This window comes from Pleurodeles waltl, chromosome 6, assembly GCF_031143425.1.
Source record: "Pleurodeles waltl isolate 20211129_DDA chromosome 6, aPleWal1.hap1.20221129, whole genome shotgun sequence".
Lineage (NCBI taxonomy): Eukaryota > Metazoa > Chordata > Amphibia > Caudata > Salamandridae > Pleurodeles > Pleurodeles waltl.
The window spans coordinates 1,559,879,719-1,559,907,258 of record NC_090445.1 but is presented as its reverse complement, the minus strand read 5'-3'; the positions used below and the strand labels follow the sequence as shown (position 1 = coordinate 1,559,907,258).

At 45.6% G+C, this 27,540-nt stretch overlaps 1 protein-coding gene across 4 annotated transcripts in view; it reads right to left on the bottom strand.

The window, feature by feature from the left end:
- Positions 1-17,906: 17,906 nt before the first annotated feature.
- The window catches only part of AGTRAP (angiotensin II receptor associated protein), a 29,415-nt gene continuing 19,781 nt past the window's right edge, over positions 17,907-27,540 (bottom strand). For 2 of the 4 annotated variants that reach the window (XM_069241249.1, XM_069241251.1), the window contains 3 exons: positions 21,684-21,792; positions 20,581-20,797; positions 17,907-18,816 (listed from right to left, as the gene is read on the bottom strand). In XM_069241249.1, the coding sequence (XP_069097350.1) occupies positions 18,716-18,816; positions 20,581-20,797; positions 21,684-21,792 (427 nt within the window). In that variant the 3' untranslated portion in view covers positions 17,907-18,715. Of the gene's footprint in view, positions 18,817-19,454; positions 19,646-20,580; positions 20,798-21,683; positions 21,793-27,540 lie in introns of all 4 variants that reach the window. The other 2 variants (XR_011205061.1, XM_069241250.1) reach the window with 2 other exon arrangements.

Below are 27,540 nucleotides of genomic sequence, written 5' to 3'. Positions count from 1 at the left end.
AGGGGGGGGGGGGGAAGGTGAGATAACAAGAAAGGCTTTGAATAGTAAGTTTAAAAGGGAGCTATTACAGAACCCACTAGTGCAGTGAGAGGGGACATGCTCTTTGCTGTGTACAAACCCTAACAGTTGCCCCCCTCAAAGGCCCTCCTACAGGACGGGGTTTTCCTGGATTTTTTAAATAAAACCGTCTAATCAGCTGTGGGGCATGTACATATGATGCTGGTTCCCATGAATTCTCAGATTCATCATATCCTTTCCATTCTACTAAATAAAACAGACGTCCACTAATTCTTTTTGAGTCTTTTATGCTTTTCACTTCATATTCCAGATTTCCTTTAATTGGTATGGGTGGAGGTGGTGGTTCAGGTCGGGTTTTTGAGTTGTACGGCTTAAGCAAGGACACATGGAATGTAGTATGTACTGGATATTCTTTTGGTAAATCTAATTTTACTGTTACCGGGTTTACTATGGCAGTTATACTAAAGGGTCCAATGAAACGTGGTTGCAGCTTTCGGGATCCCTCTATGTTTAGGTTTTTTGTGGAGAGCCATACCTTGTCACCAATTTTATACATTGGGGCCTCAGACCTGTGTTTGTCTGCTTGTCTTTTCATGCTTTCCTTGTACTTTAATAAATGTTTCCTGGCTTTGTCTTGTATGTCACCTAACCTCGTTAGTCTATCCGTTACTGTAGGCAACAGGGAATCTTCTAACAAAATGGGTATAGCTCTTGGATGATACCCCTGCAAGAAATAGAATGGTGAGCAAAGTAGAGCTGAATGCTCAGTATTATTATAAACAAACTCTGCTACAGGAAGAGCTTCCAACCATTCACTAGAATAATCAGCCAATAAACAACGTAGCGTTTGAAGTAAGGTTTGGTTCAGTCGTTCAGTCTGTCCATCTGTCTCTGGGTGGAAAGCAGTGGATAAGGCCACATCTATTTTCAGTTTTTCACATAATTTTTTCCAAAATCTGGAGTTGAACTGGCTCCCTCGGTCTGACACCACTTTGCTTGGCAAACCATGTAAACGCACAATTTCCCTTATAAAAATATCGGCAAATTCTGCCGCCGTGGGTAATTTCCGTAATGGTACAAAATGTGCCATTTTAGATAAAAAATCCACTATAACCAACACTGTTGTGAAGGATTTTACAGGTGGTAAACCTACAATAAAGTCTACGCTCACAGTGTGCCAAGGTTGTTTGGGTGTTGGCATTGGTATTAACAAGCCGTCAGGAGCCTTATGAGAAGATTTATGTCTTGCACAAATTGGACAGGTAGTGACAAATTGCTTAATGTCCTTTCTTATAGTGTCCCACCAAAAGTGTTTTTGCACATTTTCCAGGGTTTTTACCCAACCAGGATGACCTGCCAACGGTGAGGCGTGATGCCAAATTATCACCTGTGTTTGTAATTCAGAGGTGGGCACTAACAGCATGTTGTCGTGATACAATAAACCTCGTTGTATTGTGTTATGGGAATCCTTTAACCAATCCTGAGGTGCTATTTGCATGTGTGCATTATATAGATCTGTGATGAAATCCTTCTGTTGTACTGGTGCCAACAACTTTTGGGGAGGAATAATGGGTTCTCCTATTTTATCTTGTTTCATGTCTGAGGTATGTCCGTATCTAGATAACACATCAGATTGAATTTGTTGTGCACTTGGTCTATAGGTTATAACAAAGTCAAATGTGCTAAAAAAATTTAACCAGCGCATCTGACGTGGTGTTAGTGCTTTAAGTGATCCAAAAAACTGTAGGTTCTTATGGTCAGAAAAGATTGTAACTGGGTACTTGGCTCCCATTAAATGGTGCCTCCATTCTGAAAAGGCTACTTTGATAGCTAGTAGTTCCCTTTCAGCCACAGTGTAATTTTGTTCAGCTGGTAATAACTTTTTGGAATAGAAGGCTATAGGATGTAACTGGCCATCTACTGCATCTCGTTGAGAGAGAACTCCTCCTAAAGCTACTTGTGAAGCATCCGCTTCAACAAAAAAGGGCAAGTCAGGATCAGGATGTTTCAGAATTGGGGCTGAAGTGAACTTTTGTTTTAGGAGTTGAAAGGCGTGTGCCGCCTCATCAGTCCAAAGAAATCGTTGCCCTTTCCGCAACAAGGTAGTTATTGGGGCTGCAATGTCTGCAAAATGTGCAATAAACCTCCTATAAAAATTGGCGAAACCCAGAAATTTCTGAATATCTTTTACAGAGGATGGTTCTGGCCAATCAGCAATAGCACTGATTTTCTTTACATCCATAGTTATTCCTTGAGGTGACAGGCAGTATCCTAAAAAGTCCACCTTGTTGACATTAAAAGTACACTTTTCTAACTTAGCAAAAAGATGATTTTCTTTTAACTTTGATAATACTGCACGAACATGTTGGGTATGTTCTTCTGAGTTCTTAGAGTAAATGAGGATGTCGTCTATGTATACTATGACACAAACGTCCAGGAATTCGTGTAGGACCTCATTTATAAAGAACTGAAAGGCCGCAGGGGCATTACATAACCCAAAGGGCATTACTGTGTACTCAAATAAACCAAACTTTGTCTTGAAAGCTGTCTTCCACTCATCCCCCTCTTTTACTCGGACCAGGTGGTAAGCGCCCCGCAGATCTAGTTTAGTGTATACAGTAGAATGTCTTAATTGATCCAACAACACAGGTATTAGAGGAAGAGGATATTTATTCTTTATTGTAGCCTTATTTAGTCCTCTATAATCGATACACGCGCGCAGGGATTTATCCGGCTTCGGGATAAAAAAGAGTGGAGATGACACTGGAGATGTGGAATGACGGATGAACCCAGACTGTAGTAGGTCATCTAGGTAGGTTCTTAAGTATTTGGTTTCTTCGTCAGTCAAAGCATATACTCTGTTATTAGGTAAAGGGGCCCCTGGGATAAGATCTATACGGCAGTCATAAGACCGATGTGGGGGCAGCACACTAGCCTTTACTGGATCAAAGACGTCTTTAAAGTCAGAATATTCAGGAGGGAGACTTGGTTCATCTTGTGTAACACTAGCACAGTGTAATACTGTGCTCTGTTCTGTACCTGCTTCTTGATAGCAATTGGTTCTACAGAAAGAGGAATCCAAAGTAACAGTTCTATTCACCCAATCAATTTTTGGGTTATGAGTTGTTAACCAGGGTACCCAGAGAATCAAACCAAAATTAGGAGTATCTATCAGATCAAAGCTAATCACCTCTGTGTGCCCGTTCTGACAGACCATAACAAGTGGACTTGTTTGTTTTGTGATTAATCCAGAGGTCAATTCTGACCCATCCACTGCACATACTGCTTCTGGACAAGGCTTTAGGCACATAGGAAGTCCTAAGATTTCAGCTAACTTATTATCCACAAAATTTCCTGTCGCGCCTGAGTCCAGTAGGACAGGGAGAGAATGCCTCACTTGGGTAGTAACAATTAAAACGACCTGAATTATGAAATGTCTAGGTATGTGCGGTACCCTGAAGGCTGCAGCATTAGAGGTTTGATTAAGATGTTTTCTCGAACAAGTAACCTCTCCCCTTGTCGAGCTTAATCGTTTCCCGATTCAGTTGAGGAGGTGGAGGAAACAGCACCCTTTCGTGGAGTTTTAGGCTTTACTGGACATTCTCTGGCAAAGTGACCTGCCCTGCCACAATATAAACATAATTGAAATGTTCTCCTTCTTTCTTTTTCCTCTGATGTGAGTGGACCTCTGAGTGTCCCTATTTGCATAGGCTCTGGTTCAGGGAGTTTATTATCTGTGTCTTTCTTCTCGTGTCTAATAAAAGTTAACCGTGATTCCAGTTTGTATTTATCTCTCTTTCTTTCTCCTAGTCTATGTTCTAATTTCACAACTAAATCTACAAAGTCTGAATAGTCTTTTGGCAAATCAACGATATGAGCCAGCGCGTCTTTTAACTCGTCTCTCAAACCTTTATAAAAAAGGGAGACACGCTTTTCTTCTGGCCACTGTGTCTCGGTGAGTAAACGATTAAAACTAGTGAGATAGGTCAATAAATCCTTGTTACCTTGTTTAAGATTTAAAAGCTCATTATCACTTGCCTGCATGAAAGTGTGTTTTGCAAAAAGGCTGGTCATGGTACGTTTAAATTGATTCCAATTATGGAGGATGGGATCATCTCTATCCACGAAAGGAATTGACCAATTGGCTGCTGTGCCACCCAAATAAGACAAGACGAATGCCACTTTCGTATCATCAGTAGGGAACTGTTGTGGCTTACAAATGAAGTGTAATTGACATTGATTGATAAAAACATGGAATTTGTTACTATCTCCATGAAAACGTTCAGGTGCTGCTAAGGGCACAACATTAGGAACATTAACAGTAACCTCAACTAGGGAAGGCAAAGTTGTATGTTTTGATGGCGCCCCTGTCTCTGAGGAGGTTTTAAACAAAGGTGTAGAAGCTGTGTTCCACTGAGATCCCCTAAATTTATACCTGCTTAAATCCTGTTTTAAAGAGGTATTCTCCATCTTTAATCTCTCTATTTCCTCTTGCATATGTTGCAAGATGCCAGACACTGATTCATTATGAGCCAAGTCCTCATTTAGGGCCTGCGCCATATCCGTCACGTCAATGCCCTCTATTTCTTCCCCGGTATTCATCGTCCACCAGAACTGAAATTTTTTTTTAAGGCTTGTGCTTCTGCCAAAGCCCAGCTCACCTGAGTTCTTGTTCAGTTCTGATGGAGGTTGAAGACAATCCGACTCCACCCTGAAACTGCTTGTTCCAGCACACTAGTTTTTAAAACAGTGCACTAAGAACAGAAGCTCAAGGGAAGGGGGGAAGTGGATAAAATAAAAAAAAGAGAGACAACACCGTTCTTGCGTTTCCACTGTTGAAGTGCTGCACAAATCTGCGGCCCTTTCTGACTTCTGTAGAAACTGGTGCCTAATGAAACATAAACAAAGAACAGATAAGTGCAACCTATTCCTAAATGGGTTCCTGACTATCCCTTTATTTATTGGAAATTCTCTTCTAAAAGTACCTCTTGGATCCTGGTCTCTAGTTTCCAGGTTTGGAATGTGTTACTGCTCTGGGATGTGTTTTCTATTACTGTTAAGCTTCTAAAAAATTAAACAAATACCGTTATCAGAATTACCAATATCAAACATTCATCATAATATAACTAAAGCCTAAATTCCCAATAGCAGACTCACTTTTCGCATATTTCCAGAATCTTTTATAAAACAAATACTGTACTTTTACATCAAAATACAGCATGTAATTTGTGCAAGTCCTTGATTTACTGTTTTCCTTGCTGTCAATGGTTTCCACTGTTCGATTCCCAAAAGTTCCATGAAAAAAAACAATGTCCGCTTCACAAAGTCCTGCAAAATAATCCTGCAACAAAGAGCCTTAATCACAATGCTCGTGGAAGGCACTTCGCCTCAAACTGTCTATACACGAATCCAGAAATTGCCGTCAAAGCTCCCTCAGGTAATACAAAGTTTTGCACTTACTTGTTGCTGGCAAGAGATACTGATCAGTCTAACCTTGTCTTCTTTCTCTTTTGCAGGTTACTCGTAGGAGAGAGGCTGAGGCAAGGAGGAACCGGAAACCGGAAGAAGGAAGAGCCAGCAGCTGCGCCAATTGAAGTCAAAGAAAGTCTGTAAAGAGCAGGAGTGCCAGCGCCGAGGGATCTGTTCTCAGGTAAGCGGGAGGTAGACGAGCACAAGCACTGGGTGAGGCTCGGGGGATGCCTTTTATAGACAGGGCTGGGTGTGGTTCGAAGAGCTGGGTGTGGTTTGAAGGGCTGGGTGTGGTCCTCACATGCTGCACATGTTCTTGGAAGGTGTGCAGAGCTGGGTGTGGTTTGAAGAGCTGGGTGTGGTCCTCACATGCTGCACATGTTCTTGAAAGGTGTGCAGAGTTTCAGTTATTATGCAAATGAGTTGGATTAACACATGGCCTAGGGAGGAGTGTTTTAAAGAAGCCTTGGTAAAAGCAAGGCCCAATGTGTAAACAAAACAGCACATTAAACAACATACACAGAAGCCTGGGGGGGGGGGAAGGTGAGATAACAAGAAAGGCTTTGAATAGTAAGTTTAAAAGGGAGCTATTACAGAACCCACTAGTGCAGTGAGAGGGGACATGCTCTTTGCTGTGTACAAACCCTAACACTTTGTGAGCGTCCCACTCCGTTGCCCTATGCGGAGTCGTGTTATGATTTTGCAAGAAATAAGTGGCCAGGCATTGAGCTACTTCCGCCCGAAAAGGAGGATCCGTCAGGGCTTCTGGTTGCAAACGCCACGTAGGTATTCGAGTCCTCGGATGACCCCAATCCAGGACCACCTGTAAGGGGCAGTACCACGAGGGCGAGACAACGAACAGGTCTATCCTTGTATGTAAGACGTGCACCAGAGAGTAAAATGAGTATTCATGGTCTGCCGGGTGCCGCAGGCGCCAGACATCGCTCAGGCCATTTTTCACACTCCACTCACCAAACTCATGTGAGTTCTGCCAGCTCAGAGCAGAGGGCGGGGGGGGAAGAGCGATCGAGATGGACATCCAGAACACAATTGAAATCTCCACCCTAAATACTCTCCACAGAAGGGTCTCTGAATAAACCAGCGGACATTGCATGTAAAAAGCTTTTTGGGAAGAGTTGGGTGCATAGAGTGCCACAAGGGTCAAAGGCGCGCCATCCAGGGAGCCCTCTTTCAGCACATAACGACCATCAGGATCCAATCGTGTATAGGAAATCATGTACGGTACACCCGGTGCAATCCAAACTGCTACGCCTCGAGCGAAGTATGAGGAGGTAGTGCCCACTAATTGTCCTCTCCAGCTAGCACGCATCTTCTCTATCGTGGTTGAAGATAAGTGTGTTTCCTGCAGCATTGCAATATGGACTAGGTGGTGCCTCCAGAAATTATATATTCGCTGTTGCCTGCGAGGAGTGGACATGCCCCTAATGTTCCATGTGATTATACTACAGCGAGGGATGTGTGTCTGGGGTTGTACAACCATTGCTATACTATAATGTGTGACAATGGGGGAGCTCCCCAGAACCAACCCCCCCATTGTTCGTAGGGTCGCAATAGGCCCATTCCCCTGGACAAGAGTTTCGGCTCAAGAACGCCAGTAAAACCTCGCTCCTCTCCTATGACTACAAGCCGTGGCAATAATGAAACAAACCAATGGCAACACAAAAAAGAAGGTCCCCAACAGAATGGGGGTGGAAACAACCACACATGTCATGTATAAACAACACGCAAACATAGAACAAGGCCTGCAAGCAGGCATAATAGAAAACTGGTCCATATGGAGCGGGGCACGGTGTCAGAATTCAGATTGTGGAAGTCTTGCCCCCGGCCACCCAAGCAGCAGCACAGGCCACTACCACCTCAGATCCCATACTGGTCGTTCCAGTTGGGTGGCCCAGGCCCGGGACCGCAAGCTCGCCGGTACGGCATGTCATACATCGAGCAGGTGGGACCAAAGGGGTAAAAGAGTATCTTAGGGCTTTTCCCATGGAGAAAGGGGTGGCACGGATCATGTAGTTCAAATGTCGTCCGCAGAGCGCGGGGTGAGTAACGGGCCCTGATGGGAGTCCCCAGCATTCGAGAAGTCAGCCCGGTCAGCTTCTGCATCAGCCAGTTCATTCAAGGCCAAGTAAGGGTTGGAAACAAATTGCGTGGCCTTACGCAGTAGGCAGGTGCGCTCCTCTGCCGACTGCACCTTGGTAGGTTTGTTCTCAGAGTGAGCCCGACGTCCGCTTCTCCCCTTGGGGGGCGTCCAGGACTCCTCCGAGTTCCTCTGTTGTACAGGTTGGCCAAACCCCTTAGCGTGAAGCCAGGTCCAGGCGTCATCTGAGGAGGTAAAAACGTGCACTGTTGAGCCATCCTGTATCCGCAGTTTCGCAGGGAAGAGAAGGGCGTATTTAATGTTATGCTCACGGAGACGCAGTTTCGCTAAGTAGAAGGAACTATATCTTTTTTGGACTTCGGCAGTGAAGTCCGGATAGGCAGATATTAATGCATTCTCGAACTTTTGCGGGCCCTCCTTATGGAACAGTTGAAGTACTAAGTCTCTGTCTAGGTAGTTGAGGAAGCGGGCAATCAGTGGGCGGGGATGAGCACCCAGTGGTGGAGGCCTGCCCGGTACTCTGTGAGCACGTTCAATTTAGAAGAATTTGGCACGTTGCTCCGTACGATATGTCCGTCAGCCAGCCCTCCAAGAACAATTCCGTGATGGGACCCTCGGCCCTCTCAGGGAAACCCACTCAGCGCATGTTATTTTGCCACGATCTCCCCTCCTCATCTTCTGCTCTACATCTAAGTTCGTTCACCTCCGCGGTTAAATGGGTCATCTTCTCCTGCAGGGCCTTTACATCGGGGGACAGCTTTGCTATATCACCTTCCATCTCCGCCACTCTCTCCACTAATGCCCGATGATCGGTCCGTAGGAGGTTAACGTCCAAAGTAACGGCATCAATCTTCATCTCAAGGGTGGTTTTGGTGTCCTGTATGGCCTGTATCACCTTCTCATACTGCGCTGTGTGGCCTCCATCTGGTGCAACGCCTGGGAGGTCAAATCCAGGCCCCCAGACGGCATCCCCGCCATCTCCATGGTCGTCGCAGGTGTCCTTGCGGATTGCAGCGTACCCATCTGGATGCCCAGGTCCCGGGCAAGCTCCAGGCAAAAGCACTCAACCAGGCCCACATCTGCCCGGTTCGTTCCCGTGAAGTGTGTCCAGAAAATTAAGGGGGGGGGGAGGTGGAAGTTATACTGGGCAGTTAAAAGGATACTGGCTTGGTATGAGCGATATAACGTCAGTAAGTAAGTGGAAGGAAAAGTTGAGTGAAGAGCGGGTGAAGCCCACTACGGTGTAGAGTACAGGCAAAGCAAGGCGGCACTGGAAGGAGAAAGTGGCCCTCAGATGAAATGTTGATATAATAGGACCAAGTGGCTGGACGGTAGTTTTTACACAAACTGAGGGGCACAGGGCCAGGGTTTCCATGGATCCAGCAGACTCCAGTGATGTCAAAGGGATGACCCAGGTGAGAAGTAATGCATTATGTCCGGTGAGCCGGGGTCCCAAGGGAAAGGATTCAGAGCGGGTGTCACCAGACCCGATACACGACAAATACCACGGGGGCTGAAGCAGCAGGAGAGAAGAGCGGTAGCAACACTCACGCAGGCAGGAGTGCATGCGCGGCCGCGATGGCAGTAGGGATCCCACAGGACGCACACAGTAAGAGCTGTGGCTCAAAGAGTGCCACTGAATCACTGCGTCACCCTCACATATTCTCCGATTTCTTATCCGCGAGATCGTGCTGCAGCCACGGTGTTCCCCTCCGCGGGGATCGCGGCAGATGTGCCTCACGGCGTGCAAGGAGGAGGGGGCCGCTTGCGGACTGCCAGCGCACTCACCCCCAGCGGTGTTCAGAGTACAGGGCCCCCGCTGGGCGAAAAAGTGATGGCCTCAACTTTCCATGTTGGGCAACGTGGGTAGAAACGAGGATTGCAGGGGCCTCTCAGGCCATACGCAGTGCCAGCCGAGTCACAGAGGCCTCACCGCAGCGGCGTCCGCGCTCCCTCGTCCGCACGATCCAGCATCGGTCCTTGGATCTTCCGACCGCGGAGGTCTCGGCAGGCGAGTCTCCTAAGTGCGCAGCAGGGGGGGCGTCCAGGGTCTGGGAGCGCTCTCACCCCCTGTGCGAAGTGGGCGCGAGGCTTCAGTCAGGCCGCACAGGTCAGGCCACACCTTCCACGCTGCGAAGATGTCGCATGTATGGGACGGCTCCTCCGTCACCAACGGTCGATCCAACACTCCCCGGGGCCTCACGAAGTAATAGGGCATGCGGCAACCCGCCAGGCGGGCGGGGGGGAGCCTGGATACTGGATAATCGGTTGGCCGGGAGCGGAGCCGCAGTTTATGCTGCCGCTACGGTCACCATCTTGGACACGCCCCGACACGCCCCTTCCTAATACCGAATCACTATCCATTTTGCGATTTGGTAATAGATTACCAAATCCCAAAATAAGGTTCTGTACATTCATAAATGCTTTTTGTCTGGTCGCAAACAGGTTGCACATAGGGCCGTTTGTGAACAGAAAAAAAGCTTTGTACATCTGGCCCATTGTGTCAAGGGCTAATTGCTTGACTGTTGCTAAGGCGATTGCGAGGCTGGAGTAACAAGCAAATACGACACAAGAAAAGGGTGTGGTGGCCCAAATTTCTTGGAGTGCTATAAAGTCGAAATTAACAATAAAAAAGGCCCAGACAGGGTTATTTATCTTGGCTCTCAGACCAGCAATGATCCAACTCAAGAGAGAAGAGGCACGATTCAAGTTACATCTTGAGAAGTTCTTCCTTTTACTCGCTCATTAATCGCCATGGGTCTATCAATAGATGATAACATATTGGGGAAAGCGGGGACTCAGCCTACTTGGGAAGAATCGGTTAAAGCTTCAAAACGATTGCTAACTTGTACAGAGAACTTCTACACATAGCACAGAGGTGGTGCACAAGTAGTCGGCCCATCAAAGATGGGGCAGGTATCACAGGGTGCGCTGGGTCCCCCCACCCCCATTGAGCATGTCACACATTGAGCCCATGAGTCAGAACAATAGAAAACTTGGGTGTATAAAAGTACCCTAACGGAACCAGGGCTATATTTCTTCCCTCCTGCACCTTACACCTAGCCTCAAAAAGTAAGTTCTGAACCAAATGGGGAGATTTAGAGTTTACAATGATGAAATCGCTGTAAATGCCCTTAGAACTAGCTCCAATCCAGCCAACCCTTGGTGTCAACAAGATGTCTCCAGCAGCAGAAAGGGCAAAGCCTCTATTACATACCAGCCTTGGTAACTCTTTTGAAGTTCCCTATCTAACTGCCCCTGGATACAGTGGAGCGGGCATACACCATTAAGGACTGCAATGTAAGGGCAAGCTGCCAGAAGAAGATTAATAATGACTTGACTGGGACTCAAAGTAACCCCCCTCGCATCATATTTTGCCCCTCGAGGTCTTACCCGAGTATTAGGAGAATTCCTCTCCAGGCTGCTTGGAAGCATCAATGGCTCATGTAAATCAGTAAGTTGGTGTGCCCCTGTGCCCAGAATGCGGGGCAGGTGTGGCCCAGGTTAGATGGGGAGATTCCAGAGCCTCCAGACAAGTCCTGATAAGACTGTGTAGATGAGGAGTGTGAGTTTGGGAGATAACTGCAATGATGGTTGTCAAAGATGGATCAACATTGGATGGTTGCCCTGCGCGAGCAGCAATCTTGGACTCTATGGATTTAAGACAGTCAATAATCTGCGCAAGTTCGGCAAACACGAGTGATCCAGCAATCCTCAATAAAGCACTCAGATCAAAAAGTAGTTAGAGTAACAGCACTTGAAATATCAGGCAAAGTGGACTGGAGGGTGGGGACGCTATCTGAAGACACCACCAGACAAGGGTCCTCTCTTCTGATGCAAACCCTCGCTTATTCCTTTTAGTAGGCTGTGAGAGGAGACTTATGGTTGAAGCCTCAGGGGTCAGCTGGGAGGTCATGGAAGCTTCAGTCACATGTTGAGTATTTTGCATTGGTCCGGGGAGGGTATCGCCACTTATCTGAGCTGAGGCAATGCCTATGCTCCTAGAGCATCTTCTTACCATCAAGGATTTCAGTGCTGATAACCCCTACTGCTCTTTCCAACATTTTATCAATGGAAGTGGTTTTGATAGGAGTGATAGAGGTTGGAAGTGATTCAATTGTAGTTTTCTTCCCCATTTTGAGGTAACAATCCACTACCAAAGGATCAGAAGCTTTGTAGGCAGAATGAAGGAAAGAAAGGGGTAATCAAAGGCAAAGACAATACCTCTCAGTTTCGTTTTATAGTCAAGGGGGTTGGCCCAGCACAACCTCCTTCGGGCTCAGACAGGCATGGAGGGGCCGACCCTTAGTCCAGGCTTGCCCACGTGCATCCCATGCTGCATTATCCTTGTATGTGTTTCACAGTGCACCAGCCACAGATTGTCTCCTCCCATATGCTGGGCCACCAGGTAGATGCAGTCTTTTGCAAAAGCAAACGTCCCGGGTTGCGGAATCCTTGTATTGTAAAACACCACTGCATCTCAGTGCCCTGCATGTAAAGCACGAAAGAGATGCCAGTATCCTTAACACAATTACAATAGGTATCGCAATCCACAGCAGCATATAAATAACCATAGTCATCGAATTACCAGAACTGTCCATACTGAAAGCACCATTGCTATTCCAACAACCCCTATTGCCACAGTGCATAATACCTTCTCAACCCCTTTTTTCCCCCCCAGGCCTCTAAATTGGAGGGGGCGCTTGCCTGTGCTTACCTTGGTTTTGGCACTTCAATGTCAGTGAGCTATATACTCACTCTTTTATACTGGTATCACCATAGCACTCTGCACATCCTGCATAACAGGCAGTACACTAGTAGCGGCTCGAGGGGCGCTAAAGGGGTGGGGCGGCACGCGAGAGGGGGGGCAATGGGAGGGAGGGAATAAACATGTATTTATTTAAAAAAATAAAACACTTACCTTTCCTCGCCGCTGCCCCGCTTCTCTTCGTCGCCGGATGCTGAAGGCACAGACTCCCAGCCTGCCCTGCGCCATTCCTGACGCTGCTCAGAGCAGCGTCAGGATTAGCTGGGAGCGCCCTACGGAAACGGAGGAGCCACCACTGCAGTACAGTAAACCAGAGGCTGCAGTGCCTGCCCAGGCGTGAGTATGTGCAACAGAACTACACCACTTGCAAAAATACTTTTTTCGTTTTAGGTGCATGGCACTTGCACCATTCTTGTTTAACATATTCTATTTTACACCTACTTTAAGAGACTTTGGATCAGCCACCTTCAGCAATTTGAACTTTGGTTCCCGTACCTTCGGCCATGCGCACAAGAGATTGTTAATCACATCTTGGATCAGTGCTCAGGAGTATGAGGGACTATTTTACATCTGAACTCAAATGGCAAGCAGCCAGATAGCTCTGAGGAGAGAGTTCTGACAAATGCTTCTGAAAAATGTAGGCTGCAGAAAAACATGGATGTTTTACTTTCTCCTGATTTTTCAAATGCTTTTGGTCAGCGCTTGTTCTCAAATCTTGCCATCCTGTGAACACGGTGGCGGTCTTAGAAAGGTATTGGAGTGGCATAGTGTAGAGTCACATAGAGTGGCATACACTGGAGTGGCCTAAAGTAGAGTAGACTGGTGTAGAGTGCATTGGTGTAGTGTTGCAAAGTATAGTGGTGTAGAGTGCAGTGACATTGAATTCAGCAACATACAATGCAGCTCCATAGAATGCAGTGATGTAAATTAGAGTGGTGCATTGTAGAGTGCAATGGGGTGGAGTGGTGCAGAGTGGGGTGGAGTGGCATGGAGTGGTGTCAAGTATAGTGCCATACAGTGCATTGCATAGAGTGCAGTGGAGTAGCATAGAGTGGAATAGTGCATTGTAAAGTGGCGGAGAGTTCAGTGACGGAAAGTGCAGTGTTGTAGAGTACAGTGTCAAAGGGACAAGTGCAGTGGAGCAGAGTAGAGTGGCGTAGAGAGCAGTGGCATAGAGTACAGCAATGCAGAGTAGATACAGAGTATATAGAGAGTAGAGTGCAGTGATGTAAAGTGCAGTTGTGGGGAGTGCATTGGCGATGAGTGCAGTGGTTAAGAGTAGAGTGCAGTGGCACAGAGTGAGGTGGGGCAGAGTAGAGTGGTGTACTGTAGATTGTTTCAGAGTACAGTGAATTGGTGTATAGTGGAGTTGCATAGAGTGGCTTAGAGTGTAATGGCGAAGAGAAAGGTGGTGTAGAGTGCAGTGGCATAGATTGAAGTGGTGCAGAGTAGGTTAGAGTGGTGTACAGTGGACTGGGTAGAGTGAAGGGGCATAGAGTTGAGTGTTACAGAGTGTCCATTGGTGTAGAATGTACTGGCATAGAGTGCAGTGTTGCAGAGTGTCAGAGTGCAGCAGCGTACAGTGGAGTTGTGCAGAGTAGATTGGTGTGGCCTCGACTGCAGTGGTGTACAGAGCAGTGGCAAAAAATGCAGGGGTGTAGTGTATAGTGGCAAAGAGTGCCTTAGAGTAGAATGGTACAGGGATGAGTAGAGAGGCGTAGCGTGAAGCAGCGTAAAGTGCAGGGGTGTGGAGTGGTGTAAAGAGGAGTGGTGCACAGTAGAGTGCAGTGGTGCAGAGTGGAGTGGCATACAGTGGGGTAGTGCCTGACTTGACCTCGGTCTCTGAATGCACAGCAAATATGGCAAGATAAGTACAAGATTTACAGGCCTGTTTACAGAAAGGGAGCAGTCGGAACAGTACTGTAAATAATGTTTGGCAAAGGAAGGACCGAACTCAAGCTGGACAGTCTAAACCAAATAAAACCAGCAATTGGAAAGCAAGAAATTGTGAGTTACAAACCACAAGGCCAATGGCAAGCAATGGGCAGCATGCATTCTTAGGCCAACTTTCTGAATGTCCATACGCTGTGCTGTTAGGCAGACTGCGATAAAATAAATACATTTTAAAAGGGGCTTAGAACCCGCCCCCTTACCTGAACTTACTGTTCATTGATTCGAACACCGCTCTAATTTATGTGCTTATGATTGTCCAGCACATCGTCTGATTTCACTTCCTGCTCTGCTTAGCTGTCCATTCCGTGGTGTGGAGCTGGGATAAAGTACAGCTTCCTGCCACTGGCCACTGTCCTTCCAATGGCTACTCAGTCTGCAGGTACTTTTTCCCCCTTTTAAAAATGAGCACTCCATATGGTGCTATTGCAGGCCATCTCTCTCCTCCCAACTTGTCACCCTCCTCCCCCGCCTGCAGAGATACTTTTTTTGTAATTTTGTTTTATTGCAGTAAACACGACATCTTTAAATTGTGGGCATATCACTTAATCTCCCTTTGTCCTGCCCGCATGGGTGCCTGTTCCCACCACCACCTTGCGCCAATTGCTGCTTACTGCACCTAAGCTCCCTTTGCTATACACAGATCCCCCTCCTCCCCTGAAAAAAAAGAGCTATCATGTGGACGTTAACCATGTCAGTGTTCTTTTTTTAAATTCAAAACATGCTGCACAGCAGCTGGGGCTGCTGTGTAACATGTTGAAAACGCATTAACAAAACCAATAGATTTTGCAGAGGAGAAACCTATTGGCTTTGCCAATGCTTGTTGTGCCTAGAGAACATTTAACATCTTGACCTTACAGCGCCAGATCGTTGAATTTAGTGTGGACTGACAGAACTGTTTTGCGTGTATTGCAAGATGTGAAATGTCATTTTAATAAGGTCTTTGATATTGAAAAAAGAAGGCAGGCTGCCGTGAGCAAAAGACATAAACCAATGAAGATAGTGGAACAGAGGTGCGAGGCAGGAAACAAAAACTAGAAACGGTTAACAAAATAAATAGAGGTGGGAACAGAGACAAGAGGAGGAAATAGAATGTGACGATAGAGATACAAATAATGTGAGGAGCAAGAAGTAATGAGCAAAGGAAAGGGCTAAAACGCAGCGTAGGCTGGAGCTCAGGAAACTAGAGACACGCTACAGGCTACAGTTTCGCACCCTTCCTGCTCTAACATTTCCTTTTGTGACTTCTGACCTGATTAGAAACTCGATAGCAGTATCTCATCAGTGCCAAACAGCCAGGCGGAGGTGGGAGTAAAGCGGAGCTGCAGGGTATACAGCCGAATACATCCTTACAAGTATTTTACGTGTAACAATCTGTCGCAGTGTCCCCCCAAACACACTGCGGGCCCCGGGTGTACACATCCGGTGCTGGATACACCGTGTGAGCTGACGGTGCTGGGTGTAAACATATACAGCAGTATCTTATTCATTGACAAACCCAAGTTGTGGTCTCCGAGTATAATGTACTGGGCCATGAGCCACTTGGAGGCACCAAGAAAAGACTGCCTAGACAGCAGAAAAGGGCCGGCTGAAGCAGGTGACTTTACCGAACTCTGAGGACGGAAGATTAGAAAAAAATTACCCCTTTTCAAACAATGATATTCTACCATACTTTTCTAGTTTTTCGATTTTAAGAGACTTTGGGCCAGATGTACAAAACCTTTTGCACGTCGCAAAAAGTGATTTTTGCTGTTTGCGACTTGCAAAAAGCACATCGCAATTCCCAAACCCTGTTTAGCAATTCGGTAACTTGGTTACCGAATCGCAAAACAGGACTGAGCCGAAATTAGGAAGGGGTGTTCCCTTCCTAATTGCGAGTTGTAGCGCGATGTTGTATTGTTTTGTGACCCCGAACGCGGTCACAAAACAATCGCAGTTAGCACCCATTTCAAATGGGTGCTAACCCATTCGTAAAAGAGAAGGGGTCCCCAGGGGACCCCTTCCCCTTTTTGAATGGCATTAAAAACATTTTTCCAGAGCAGGAAGTGGACCACTGCCTGCTGTGAAAAAATGAAACTAAAACGTTTAATTTTTCATTTTTGTAATGCCTCTCGGAAAACGGGCTGCATTACAAAAAAAGAAACTGCTTTATTAAAAAAGCAGTCACAGACATGGTGGTCTGCTGTCCGCAGCAGGCCACCATCCCTGTGAATGCCGCCACTCGCAAGGGGGTCATAAATTGCAACCCACCTCATTAATATTAAATCAGGTGGGCCTTTGCGAACCCCTTGCAATTCGCAGATGGTTTCAGGGACACCATCCTACATTCTGAATTGCGACTCTCAAATTGCGAGCCGCTCTGGCTCACAATTTGCTGGTCGCAATTCAGAATCTACCTACATCTGGCCATTGGTATGTTACCTTCTGGATCCGTTTTGGATTTATGAAACTTTTATGGCCTCAACACTCACAATAGGTTGGGTTCAATACAAAAACAGTGAATGTTTCGAAAGAATTTTATGAGATGGTGTGAGCGGTTGGTGGGACTGGAGTGGAAGGTAGGAGTGGTCTAAGGCCACTAGGGGCCAGATGTAGGAAGCCGTTTGCATGGTGCAAACTGCGAAAATCGCAGTTTGCGCCATGCAAACAGGCTTATGCGATGCTCATTCACAATTTGCGAGTCGGTACCGACTCGCAAATTGTGAATGCGACTTGCAAATAGGAAGGGGTGTTCCCTTCCTATTTGCGACTCGCATCGCAATTCGCAGTTACCACCAGTGTCACACTGGTGGTAACTCATTCGCAAAAGGGAAGGGGTCCCCATGGGACCCCTTCCCCTTTGTGAATGTTGCCCAAAAGATTTTTTTCAGAGCAGGCAGTGGTCCAATGGGCCTACTCTGAAAAAACGAAACCAAATGGTTTTGTTATTTTATTTATTTTGCAACTTGTTTTCCTTTAAGGAAAACGGGCTGCAAAATAAAAATAAAAAACTGCTTTATTTAAAAAGCAGTCACAGACATGGAGGTCTGATGACTTCAGCAGGCCACCATCCCTGTGAGTGCAGGGACTCGCTATGGGGTCGCAAAATGCGACCCACCTCATTAATATTTATGAGGTGGGTGTTTGCGACCCCATAGCGAGTCGCAGACGGTGTCTGAGACACCGTTCTGCATCTGATATTGCGACTCGGAAATTCGTACATCTGGCCCTAAGACTTTTTTTTTTTTTTAAAAAGCCATCTTGGGGGGACATTTCTTGATCAACAATTACAACGCAGGCTCTTAGATTTGTACGAAACATATCACTTCATTAGTGTGAATGACAGAGTAGGCACTGTGCCCCCTCGTGTACCGATTGGTGCCATCCTGTCTCATACAGAGGAGTGCTGCCCAGAGTGGGTTTATGTGCATTGGTTGGTAAACCAAGGTTACAGGAATAATAATAACGCTACCCTGAAATTAACTATATATTTGATGTGACTGATCAAGTCTCCAACACAGAAACCTGGAATTAGAAAAATACACTTTCCAAGAGGCTTTGGGGGCCGCGATAGTGCTAAACACAGATCTCATAAAAGAGGCATAGAATTCATTATTTTATTTGAAGAGTGCACAGGTGACCATAGACTCTTCAGAAAAAAGGCACAGAACAGTAGAAGGCACATAAATATTTACAAAAAAGAGTCAAACCCCAGCAAACCTGCACATTACACAGAATTCATACAAGTAGCAAAACAGCCAGGGGTTCATGTCCAGCCTCTTCAGTCTCTGCAGTAAATAGACCACAGTGGGTGACTTCTGGACCCTCCAGCTACCAATGTGCATAAAAAGGATTCAAAAGTCACTCAAATAGTTCTGAGAAACCAGCCACCTCCTCAATGGCATAGTCAAGAGTGTGCGACCTGCAAGCAGCAGCTCCCGGACAGTGTGACAGCACGCAGCTTCCCAGAACTCCAGCATGAAACCCAAGAGGAAGATGTAGTCCGCTCCGGTTGTCCTTCGAGAGGAACACATAGTTGGCTTCCGCTGTCCTCCAAAAATGAAGATGAAAAGAGAAACATTTTCTAAATAGCAGACTCTATTTGGGGTTGGAGTTTGACAAGTAGTTAGAAGTCCAGGACACCCAATCAAGACTGTTGGCTCACAGACTGGCACACATCAGATTCTCTGGAGTGCTTCCGAAGTAAGTGTAGTGCAGGAGACGAGTGAGGGGCCAGCAAATCAGTGAGCAGATACGGAGCCTCTTGCGAAAGGTTATCCAATTAGGGCCAGACTCTTGAATGTTACTCAGCAGACCTTGAATATGTTCAGCATTCCTGATGACAAGGTTCATCACATTAAGAAGAGTGGGGGGATGGGTACCAGACTTCAAACCAGGCAAGGAACATGCCCTCAGTATTGGCGCTGTGGCATTTTGCTATCTTGATCCGTCGGTGCATCCTGTTGGTCAATGCTCTGGTAGGCACTGCGGTCCTGGGGAGCGGTGAAGAAACCTGCATTGAGAGAGAGAATGTCAAAGTCAAATCATAGCAGCCAAAGAAACCAAAACTCAGCCTGGATAAATCAAAAGAATCCAAAATCCAAAGCTGAGATACACGAGGGCGGTGTTTATTCTACAAAACAAGAGACACCATGAAAGCACACAGACCCCGGAGGCAATGGAGAACTTTATAGTTCTATGGAAAGGGCATAGATGTTCCTTAGGACCCAACAATAGCATGGACTAATATGAGGAGAGCTCAAATCTGGCTCGTGAATTTTTAAAGCTGACCTCTAGGTGATACAGTATTCCCCAGTCGGTTATGGAGAGCACCTGTCATGCCCAGTCTGGTGATGGAAAAGTACTGGAGAGCTCTTTACATTTCTATGTAGCAAGTACAGACGCGGATGATTCTGCTCTGAGTGTGATTGCGAGATTTACGGGATAAGGCATAATCTCTTATGTCTACCCCTAAGAGGGGATTGGAGAACACATAAGAGGTCAGCTTCTCTCTCACTTTTGTATTCTTCCCTGGTTCAGACTTGTGAGACAGAGGTATGGTCTACCTCAGTAGTTTGAGAACCCTCGCTCGGATCCACCCCTTTCCGAACACGCCCAAGTGCCACGTCTCAGCATAGATAAGGAGCCTACCCTTCGCTGCAGGAGGCACAAGAAAGGGAAGACAGGAGAACTTTCCAAAGCACCGCAGAGGGAGGAGCTGAAAACGAGTGACAGAGAGGGAGAGAAAAGGGTGGGAGTTCAGTACTGCTGAAAGGCAGCAGGGGGTGCTCTTGAGTCCATGCTGTCACAGGTAAAGCGGCTTTCAGTCGAAGACTCCAGATCTGTAGAGGAAACGGGAAACAATACAAGACAACGTAAAACACAGACAAACCGAATGATCAACACAGGAGAGACAACAGGTAGCAGACCGCTCATCACAACAGGAGGAAGGAACTTGTCAAAAGAAGGAGGTAACTGAAGACCATTAAATCTAGTTTTGAGGACCTCACTGGAGGAAATGTAGTTTTGTGGTGGTTTAGGCAATACATTGTGAGAACAGAAGTGCTAATCATGACTTCCTCTCATCCTGTTTAGGGCCCAAAATAGAGTATGTGCTTGAAAAAAAGATAGCCCACAAGTATCAAGTGCTCTGCAAAAAGGACATCTTTAACTAGGTTAATATAAGCAGTGCACGAGCAAAAGTTCATAAACTTGCCCCAATTGTGCACAAGACTCTTGGAATAAATACCCCCTTCCTGGCACCTAGCTGCTGCTGGCACAGTAGTGTCATCGTTGGTTCCAAATGCCATTTCTACATATTTGCGAGGTAGACTCAAATGTAATGCTTTGTTCTCAATATTCAACAGTTTTTCTCCTTTTCCAATGTCGTCCTTAAATCCAAAGCAGGTCCAAGGGCTAATTCTACATGACTCTAGGTTGCTGCAAAATTCTCCTCCTGGCGTATCGATCTGTTATAAGCATACCCACACAGTCCTGCAAGGCAATGGTAGCTTACCCCCACCACCAGAACTGGTGCACAGGATGGAATCATAGGGCGGTAGTAGGACCGCTCTAACAAAACACACTGAAGTTCATACGTGTCAAAGGCCTGTTGTTTAATGGGGTCCCCAGCACTGGCTGTCATTGGAGGACTTCAGGTATCTGATATGAACCTCCACTCCTTTTGGAGGCCTTCTGCCCAGTCTGACTTCCACAATCTGCACATGCAGTCTATTTTATCCTCCAGAGTTCAGGCTCCCAGACCTCTGCCACTCACCAAAGTTGAGGTTGTGTTCCCCTCCACGCTCTCTGTACATGAAATACACAAAGAAGCAGGAAAGGGGTTTGAGGATGAGGCTAAGGATTGCCATGCCGGCGCTGAATCGGAAGAAGTCTTCTATTCCCTGTTTCTCTGCCGCATTGCTCGTGGCCGCAAAAAACACAGAAAAGTGGATGATGTCTGTCAGGATGGTCAGCAACAGCCCCACCAAAAACTGTAAACAAAGCATAGACAATTGCTCAGTCCAATTGACAGTACAGGAAGAAACTAGTCAGAAAATTAAAATACCCCCCATTTCAAACCAAGCTCGTATGGTACCAAGCAAACAAAGCAAGTCATCACAACCGTCCCCAGAAGACCTCTTTTGTCTTTTCTATCCAAGTATCTATCCATTCATCCACCTGCTGATGTCCACAATTTCACCTTTAAATTTTGTCAACAATTCATTCTTTCATCTATCATTCAGTCTTTCACCATTCCGTCAGTCCGCCCGCCCATATCCATACGCTTTTAAAGCTATCTATCCATCCCTTCACTCATCCATCCATCCACCCTTTCTCTCCACCCATCATCCCTTTCACTCAGCCAACCATCCATCCTTTCACTCATCTTTCCACTAACCCATCCATGCTTTCACTCATCCATCCTTCAACTCACCCATCAATTATTTCACTCATCCATTCTTATCCCGGTCCATCCCTGGACTGTGGACAGCCATAGAAAGATCCACCTTGTATTGCCTGTTATGTGTTTGGCTCTCAACTGAAGACACCCTGGTGATTCAGAAACTTCTCTTTGAAGCCTTGCACTGCGGCAGACCTGGTGTCCGAGTTCGAAATACATATAGATGGATCCCTCTACAGGTATCTCTCGTTAACAGCAAACCCACACTAACACACATCGGCCAGTGCAAGCTACTCAAATCATTACCGGTTCCAAGTGATTTACTACTCTGAAGAAGAAATCATCAGGTCTAAGAGCCTTATGACGAAGAACTGAATAACAGCAGGCTATCAAGTAATCTCTCAGGAAAAGCCAGTGAGTGACATGCTGTAAACACGGCCACAACCTCTTGTCCTCCAGTAGAGAGCACAACTTACCAGAATCACAGCATCAACGGAATCTCTCTGGGCAATGGCCCAAACACCAAGTGCTAGCACGGTGAAGTTCCCCCAGGCATAGGAAGCGGGCAGCCAAGCCATGCAGCCCCTGGAAGGGAGAACACATTCAGAACGTACAGAGCATAAGGGTAGTGTAGACCCTGATCAATTAAACGGATTGTGAACTGTGCAGAGGGCCTTTGTTACCATTGTAGGTTGCAGGGATCTTTTCTACTTAATCATATGTGCAAAAAGCCCAAACGACATGTAAGAGGAATTGAATGAAGAACTGGTCAGTGCAGGGTGTGAAAATGTGCCAAGGATGGGGGTAGAGATGTCACAAGGTTTGGGAGTTCCTTGTGAAGCCTGCTGCTCGGAAGTGTGGCGTAATGTAGTGCCTAGAAGGTCAAAGCAGAGGACACTATGAAGTGTTGCACCACTAAGAAAACTAACTGCTGTGGAGGGGCAGGGTTTCACCTCTTTCCTGCCCGCCTTCTAAGACTCCCAGTCACCACACATTTACAGGACTATCACATTTTTCTAGCGAAGTGCTCATTTCAAATTTTTCCTCGCCGTGCAAAATATTCACAAATAGCTTACTCTGCTTCACAGAAGTTCTTAGCAAAGGGGAAACAAGGATGCCTAGTCACTGTGATGTTGTTGGTATATATTTTAGCCAGAAACTCATGTGTTGCAGGTACCATTACTATTATATCAACAGAGTCCTCTTTTAAACCTAAAATCCTGGTTTGGGGCATAAGAATGAAAACAGGCCAGAGCCACGTCATTCTTCACTAGAAGGATGAAGGAAGGCGGTGGCAAACTCTGCAGATCCATACCCAGCACTGGACTACATCTTGAAATGGCCAGACTCTTGAACAGATGGCACATGCTGTGATGGTGATGAACACGCTTCACCAAAGATGTGGGTGGGGGCACCACAGGCATAACACTTTGGCATGTTGGGATAGTGCCAACGACACAAAGGCAAGAAACTCAATGACTTACGAGCCTGAAATTATCAAGTATAGAGGCCCTTCTAATAGAAAACTGGACAATCTGAAATGATCGGAAGGTCATATATTTCCCACAGACATAAAGACTATGGTTATTCTTGAATCAGATCTTCCGTATGCTCCCATTTAGATCTGTGCATAACAATCAATTGCACTACAGAACAGAGAAATACACAAGCAACAAATATAATTTAATTTAAGACTGCTGGCAAGAATTCCTTAGCTCAGACTTGCCATCAAAAAGAGAATACAGTATGCCCTTGAAAAAAGACGCAAGATATATAGAGGAAATGTTGAAAGAGTAGTCAAGGTAAACACCATCGAGGGCAATCCCTAAACACAGCACAGGCATCAAGTGTGGCTTTACCTCAGTGCAAAACAATAGGATGCTCCCAAAGGAATCAGTTGCATCGAAAATCTTAACAAATGGTTCAATGAATGGGCCAACAAGAAGGTGTCACGTGCATCCCATTCGATAACCTGTGAATCATGGAACAATCCATCTCTAATCAATAATTCAAAAACAGAATACATTGCCTGCTATAAAAAACGTATTCAATTTTGACTAGCATTTAGTAGCCGTCTGAGATTTTAGATCTTGGTAAAGCCAGCGGTCCCTTCCGTATTGTGGGGCGACGCCTGGCTTTGCTGATCAAGTGTCGTCGCTTCTTCTGGATTCGTTTCAGACTCTAATAAGTATTATGTGTGCTTTAACCAGGCTTTACCAATTTATGGGACGGAGATTTCTGGGGGCATTTTGGCACACTTTGTTTGATCTTTGTTTTGATTCAGATCATGCCGAGGAGCCTCAATCCTTCACAGGCACTTGTGATGCCAAGAAGTTCTTGGGAGCTCGTTTTATTTAGTAGGCCTCAGTGTGAAAGGGTCAGTTAGGATAGATCTTCGCATTTTGTACTGGGTACTGTGGTATGCTTTGTCCAATTATCGGTCTGTCTAGCTCTGGCTCGACAGGCATGTGTCTCCATTATGTGAATCCAGGAAGTTTTTCCACGTGAAGTTATTTCCTGTGGTGATATTTCACTGTTTGAACGTCGGTCCTAGATCAGGCCTATTTTAAGCACCTTTTTCTGCTTGCGTCCTAAGGACAAGCCCAGCACTTTTGTGTACCTAATGGTTGCTCGCTGCTGCTTCCGAGTGCCGTACACAGGACAACTCTGGCCTTGATTTTCAAGTTACTTATGCCTTTATGTCTTACTTTTGATTAATTAGATCATAATTTTGAGTTATAACTTACAGTTGTTTTCACCATCTCGTCCATGGAGTCCCTCCATTTGTAACAATTTCAAAACTAAGAAAAATATTTCTCAATTGTACAACTGTGGCAATAGCTAGCCTCTTTTAATACCATTGCCTTTGTCATTTAGCAGTGGTCAGCCGAGTAGCCAGCAATGTTGTTCGGCCTGTGCAATTGAGGGTACAGTATACGGTCATATCGTCCTTCTAATATATTTTAGGCGTACACGTGGTTGTCTATTTTTGTATTGTCCAGTTGTATGTACACAGGACAATACAGACTCAAACGTTGAAATCATTTCGGCACCGATTTGGAAAACTGAAAGCGTCAACTCTTTATCTGAAAAAATGACTTTCTGGACACTTGGCCACGTGGAACAGAATTTCTCATATGTGTGTCACACATGTCCATTTTACAAGTCATACTGAATCTGGATATATGTAAGTGTGTGCTTTAGTTGCTCCCCTCTACTTCACTTTGTTTAGTACAAAAAAAGAATAATACATATTTTCGCATACACTATGTATGCCATTTCCGATTTATTTGAATAAATGATTACACAAGATTTGTTCCATGATGCTTAGCTTATAGGGTTGGGTGCACGTGAAACCTACTTGATAACCCATTCATTCATCAATTTGTTGAAATTCTAAATAGAAATTTATCCTTTGTGAGCATCAATTTACTACATTTTACCTAACCAGTCTCCGGGGTTGGTTCATTGGTTGCCCTCTTATGGTATTGACTATTCCATGGTGCATCCACAGACACACAAAGACATAATCAACACAACTACAGACATTCGTACAAACACAGTCCAATACACTCACAGACACTGACACCCAGCGCACTATACATGCAAGGTACCTGTGTGCACAGATCTGCAGAAGCACATGCTTGCAAACACTGACTGCTAGACGCAGTAACCTTGAACCAGCTGAAGGAAGCCTGCTTGTGCACACACAAACACAAAAAGAATGTATGTGCACACTAACAGGCTTAGTTAGAAGTTGAGGTACAGATGGACAAACAGAAAGACGAAGAACCACTAGCTGCTAGCTTTACGTACACTTAAAGCCTTTCTGCGAATGAAATAACATGGGAGGTTTGGGTCGGGGGCAGGATAGAGGAATGTTAAGAAAAATGTAATCCTTGGCCTTATCTTGGAGGTTGGAAAGCCTTCTTCTCAAGGCCCATCCAGTGAGCAAATAAAAAGGAAAAATGCACAAGGCAGGCCCGAAAGCACTCGAAGGTGATATGACAAACCCCTGAAGACTGCTATGTGAAGGATGGAAAATCTGAGCATGGCCTGCTGATTACTATTTCATGAGGACAAACCTGAGCATGCTCCGAGCAATACTGAGTGATGGGTGGGAGATCAGAAGAGTGAGGGTGCACTGAGAACTCACGAGACTAAAAGCTGGGCATACGTAGATGATCACTGGCACACAAGAGGAGAGTTTGTTTTGGGTCTGGCGTTAAACAAGGTCTTTTGTTTTTCCAAACCTTAAAAAAATAGATCCATAGAGGTCTCTTATTCGACTTATATGTTGTATAGTAATTCACAATTTGCCTCTGTAAACGACAGTATTCAGACTATAGCAGAGGTCGGCCCACTGCAACCACTGGCTCCCTGCATTCTGAGCAGCCTTTTGTATGCACAATGTACACATCTGTCACAAAAGTAGCCCCCTTTGGTTATAAGGACTGGTGACCAATGTATCCCTTTTTTGTTATATGAAGGCCCCGCAGCTCCCCAGACTCTATTTCTGGCCTCTCACTGCTGACTTGCTCCCATGTTTACAAGGGCTCTAATATGGACACAGAGGTGGTCATCTTTGGGGCATATTAAACTTGGGCATTAGTTTACCATTGTTAAGTGCTACTTTCTTGGAACACTAAACTGCAGCAACGAAAAGAAGCATTGGCAAAGCCAATAGGCCTCTGCCCAATCAGACCAAATTGTTTTTAAGAGGCCCAGATAGTGCAATATGAAATATGATGAGTGCTTTCATGAAAAGGCTGCTAATTGCCCTATGTCACAGACCCCAGCGGGAGTGGTTAGAAAACATAGTGTAAATGACTATTTCAACAAGTATTGGCAATGCCAATAGGCCTGGCTTTAAGGGAAGGTTGTATGGCAATATGAAGCATTACAAGTAAATAGTATGGGAATAGATATTTATTTGTGTGGAAGCAAAGAGCTCTAGAATAATATTGGTGTACGGTAAACATTCAGGTGACAGTTGCACAGTCAAGCCAGACCTATAAATCCATGTAGGTTAATGGCTGCCCCCTCACATCTGCGCTGCTGCCAGAGAAAAACACATGATCTAAGACACTTTAATAGCATTCTAATGTCAAGTGCGAGCCCTTGAAAATGTAAGCTTAGATAGCTGGATAAATAAAATGATCACAGCTGCTAGAGAAGAAGCACTTTCTTGTGGAAGAACACAACTCTTGTCTAATCAAAACATGTCCTCCTGCCTCCCAACGTATGGGCGAAGCCAAAGCACCTCTCTAGTGCCCATCACATAATCGTCTGGCAACAGCAGCGCTGTCAAGCCAGACCATAAAAGGAGCATGTTTAAAGAAATATTGGACAAACATACTGAAAAGGCAGGCTTAGTTAAGAGACCATGTTGGGCCCCTTGTATCATGAACATTCAGGAAATTGCCACACCAGCTGGGACTTCTGATTTTTTAAATGAAAATAGACCACTAAATTACTTCATAAAGACACACAACAACAATAATAATACTGAGAATGCAATGATAACGCTTGAGCCCATGTCAGGACCATCTGCCATGTACAAGCAGGAAATAGGAACAGAAGATGTCACTAGTGTCTACTCTGCTGCAACACTGCAGAGTTCCAGGAGTAATCCCTCATTCCTGCTGGCACTTGGAAGGTCTGCCTTTTCTCTTTAAGAAACAAATATGGGGCCAGAAAATAAAGGCGTGGACTAGTTTTCATGGTTATTAGGATCTTGTTGCACCCAGTTCACACAAGAATTAGGCATGCATGCTGATGCCTAGACCAAGTGAAAGGCACGGCGACTTAGAGTATGGCTATGTAGTCTGGAGGATCACTCCAACTGTGCTTTCCTCGGTCACAGGACTACTATCCATGTCCCAGGAAATAAACATGGAATGGTGGTAGCAGCACACTTTTTCTGATCTGTAGTATAGCACATGCCTTTTTCCTGTCCTTGAAGAGCGAGATGCCTACCAGCCTCGGGTAAATTTCCACTACAATGATGTGTCCACAACTCAGTACAGACATGAAGCAAGGGGTGTGCGCAAAGGGTGTTTTAAATGATGACTAGGGACACAACTTAATGTTGCATGCAAGTGTGTGACTGTGAGGCCAGTGGGATCCAGTTTTTGATCATTCTTGTTAAAACATGACACCATATCGAGGCTGAGGGACAACCTCATCAGACTGCCAAAGTGAACTGCTGCCACTGTGAGAGTACGGAGACAAGGGTGGTTCCTTTATTTAAAAAAAAAAAAAAAAAAAAAAAAAAAAAGTATGCCGCTCGGCCTCATCTTGAACACCAACATTTACCTTGATAGAAGGTGG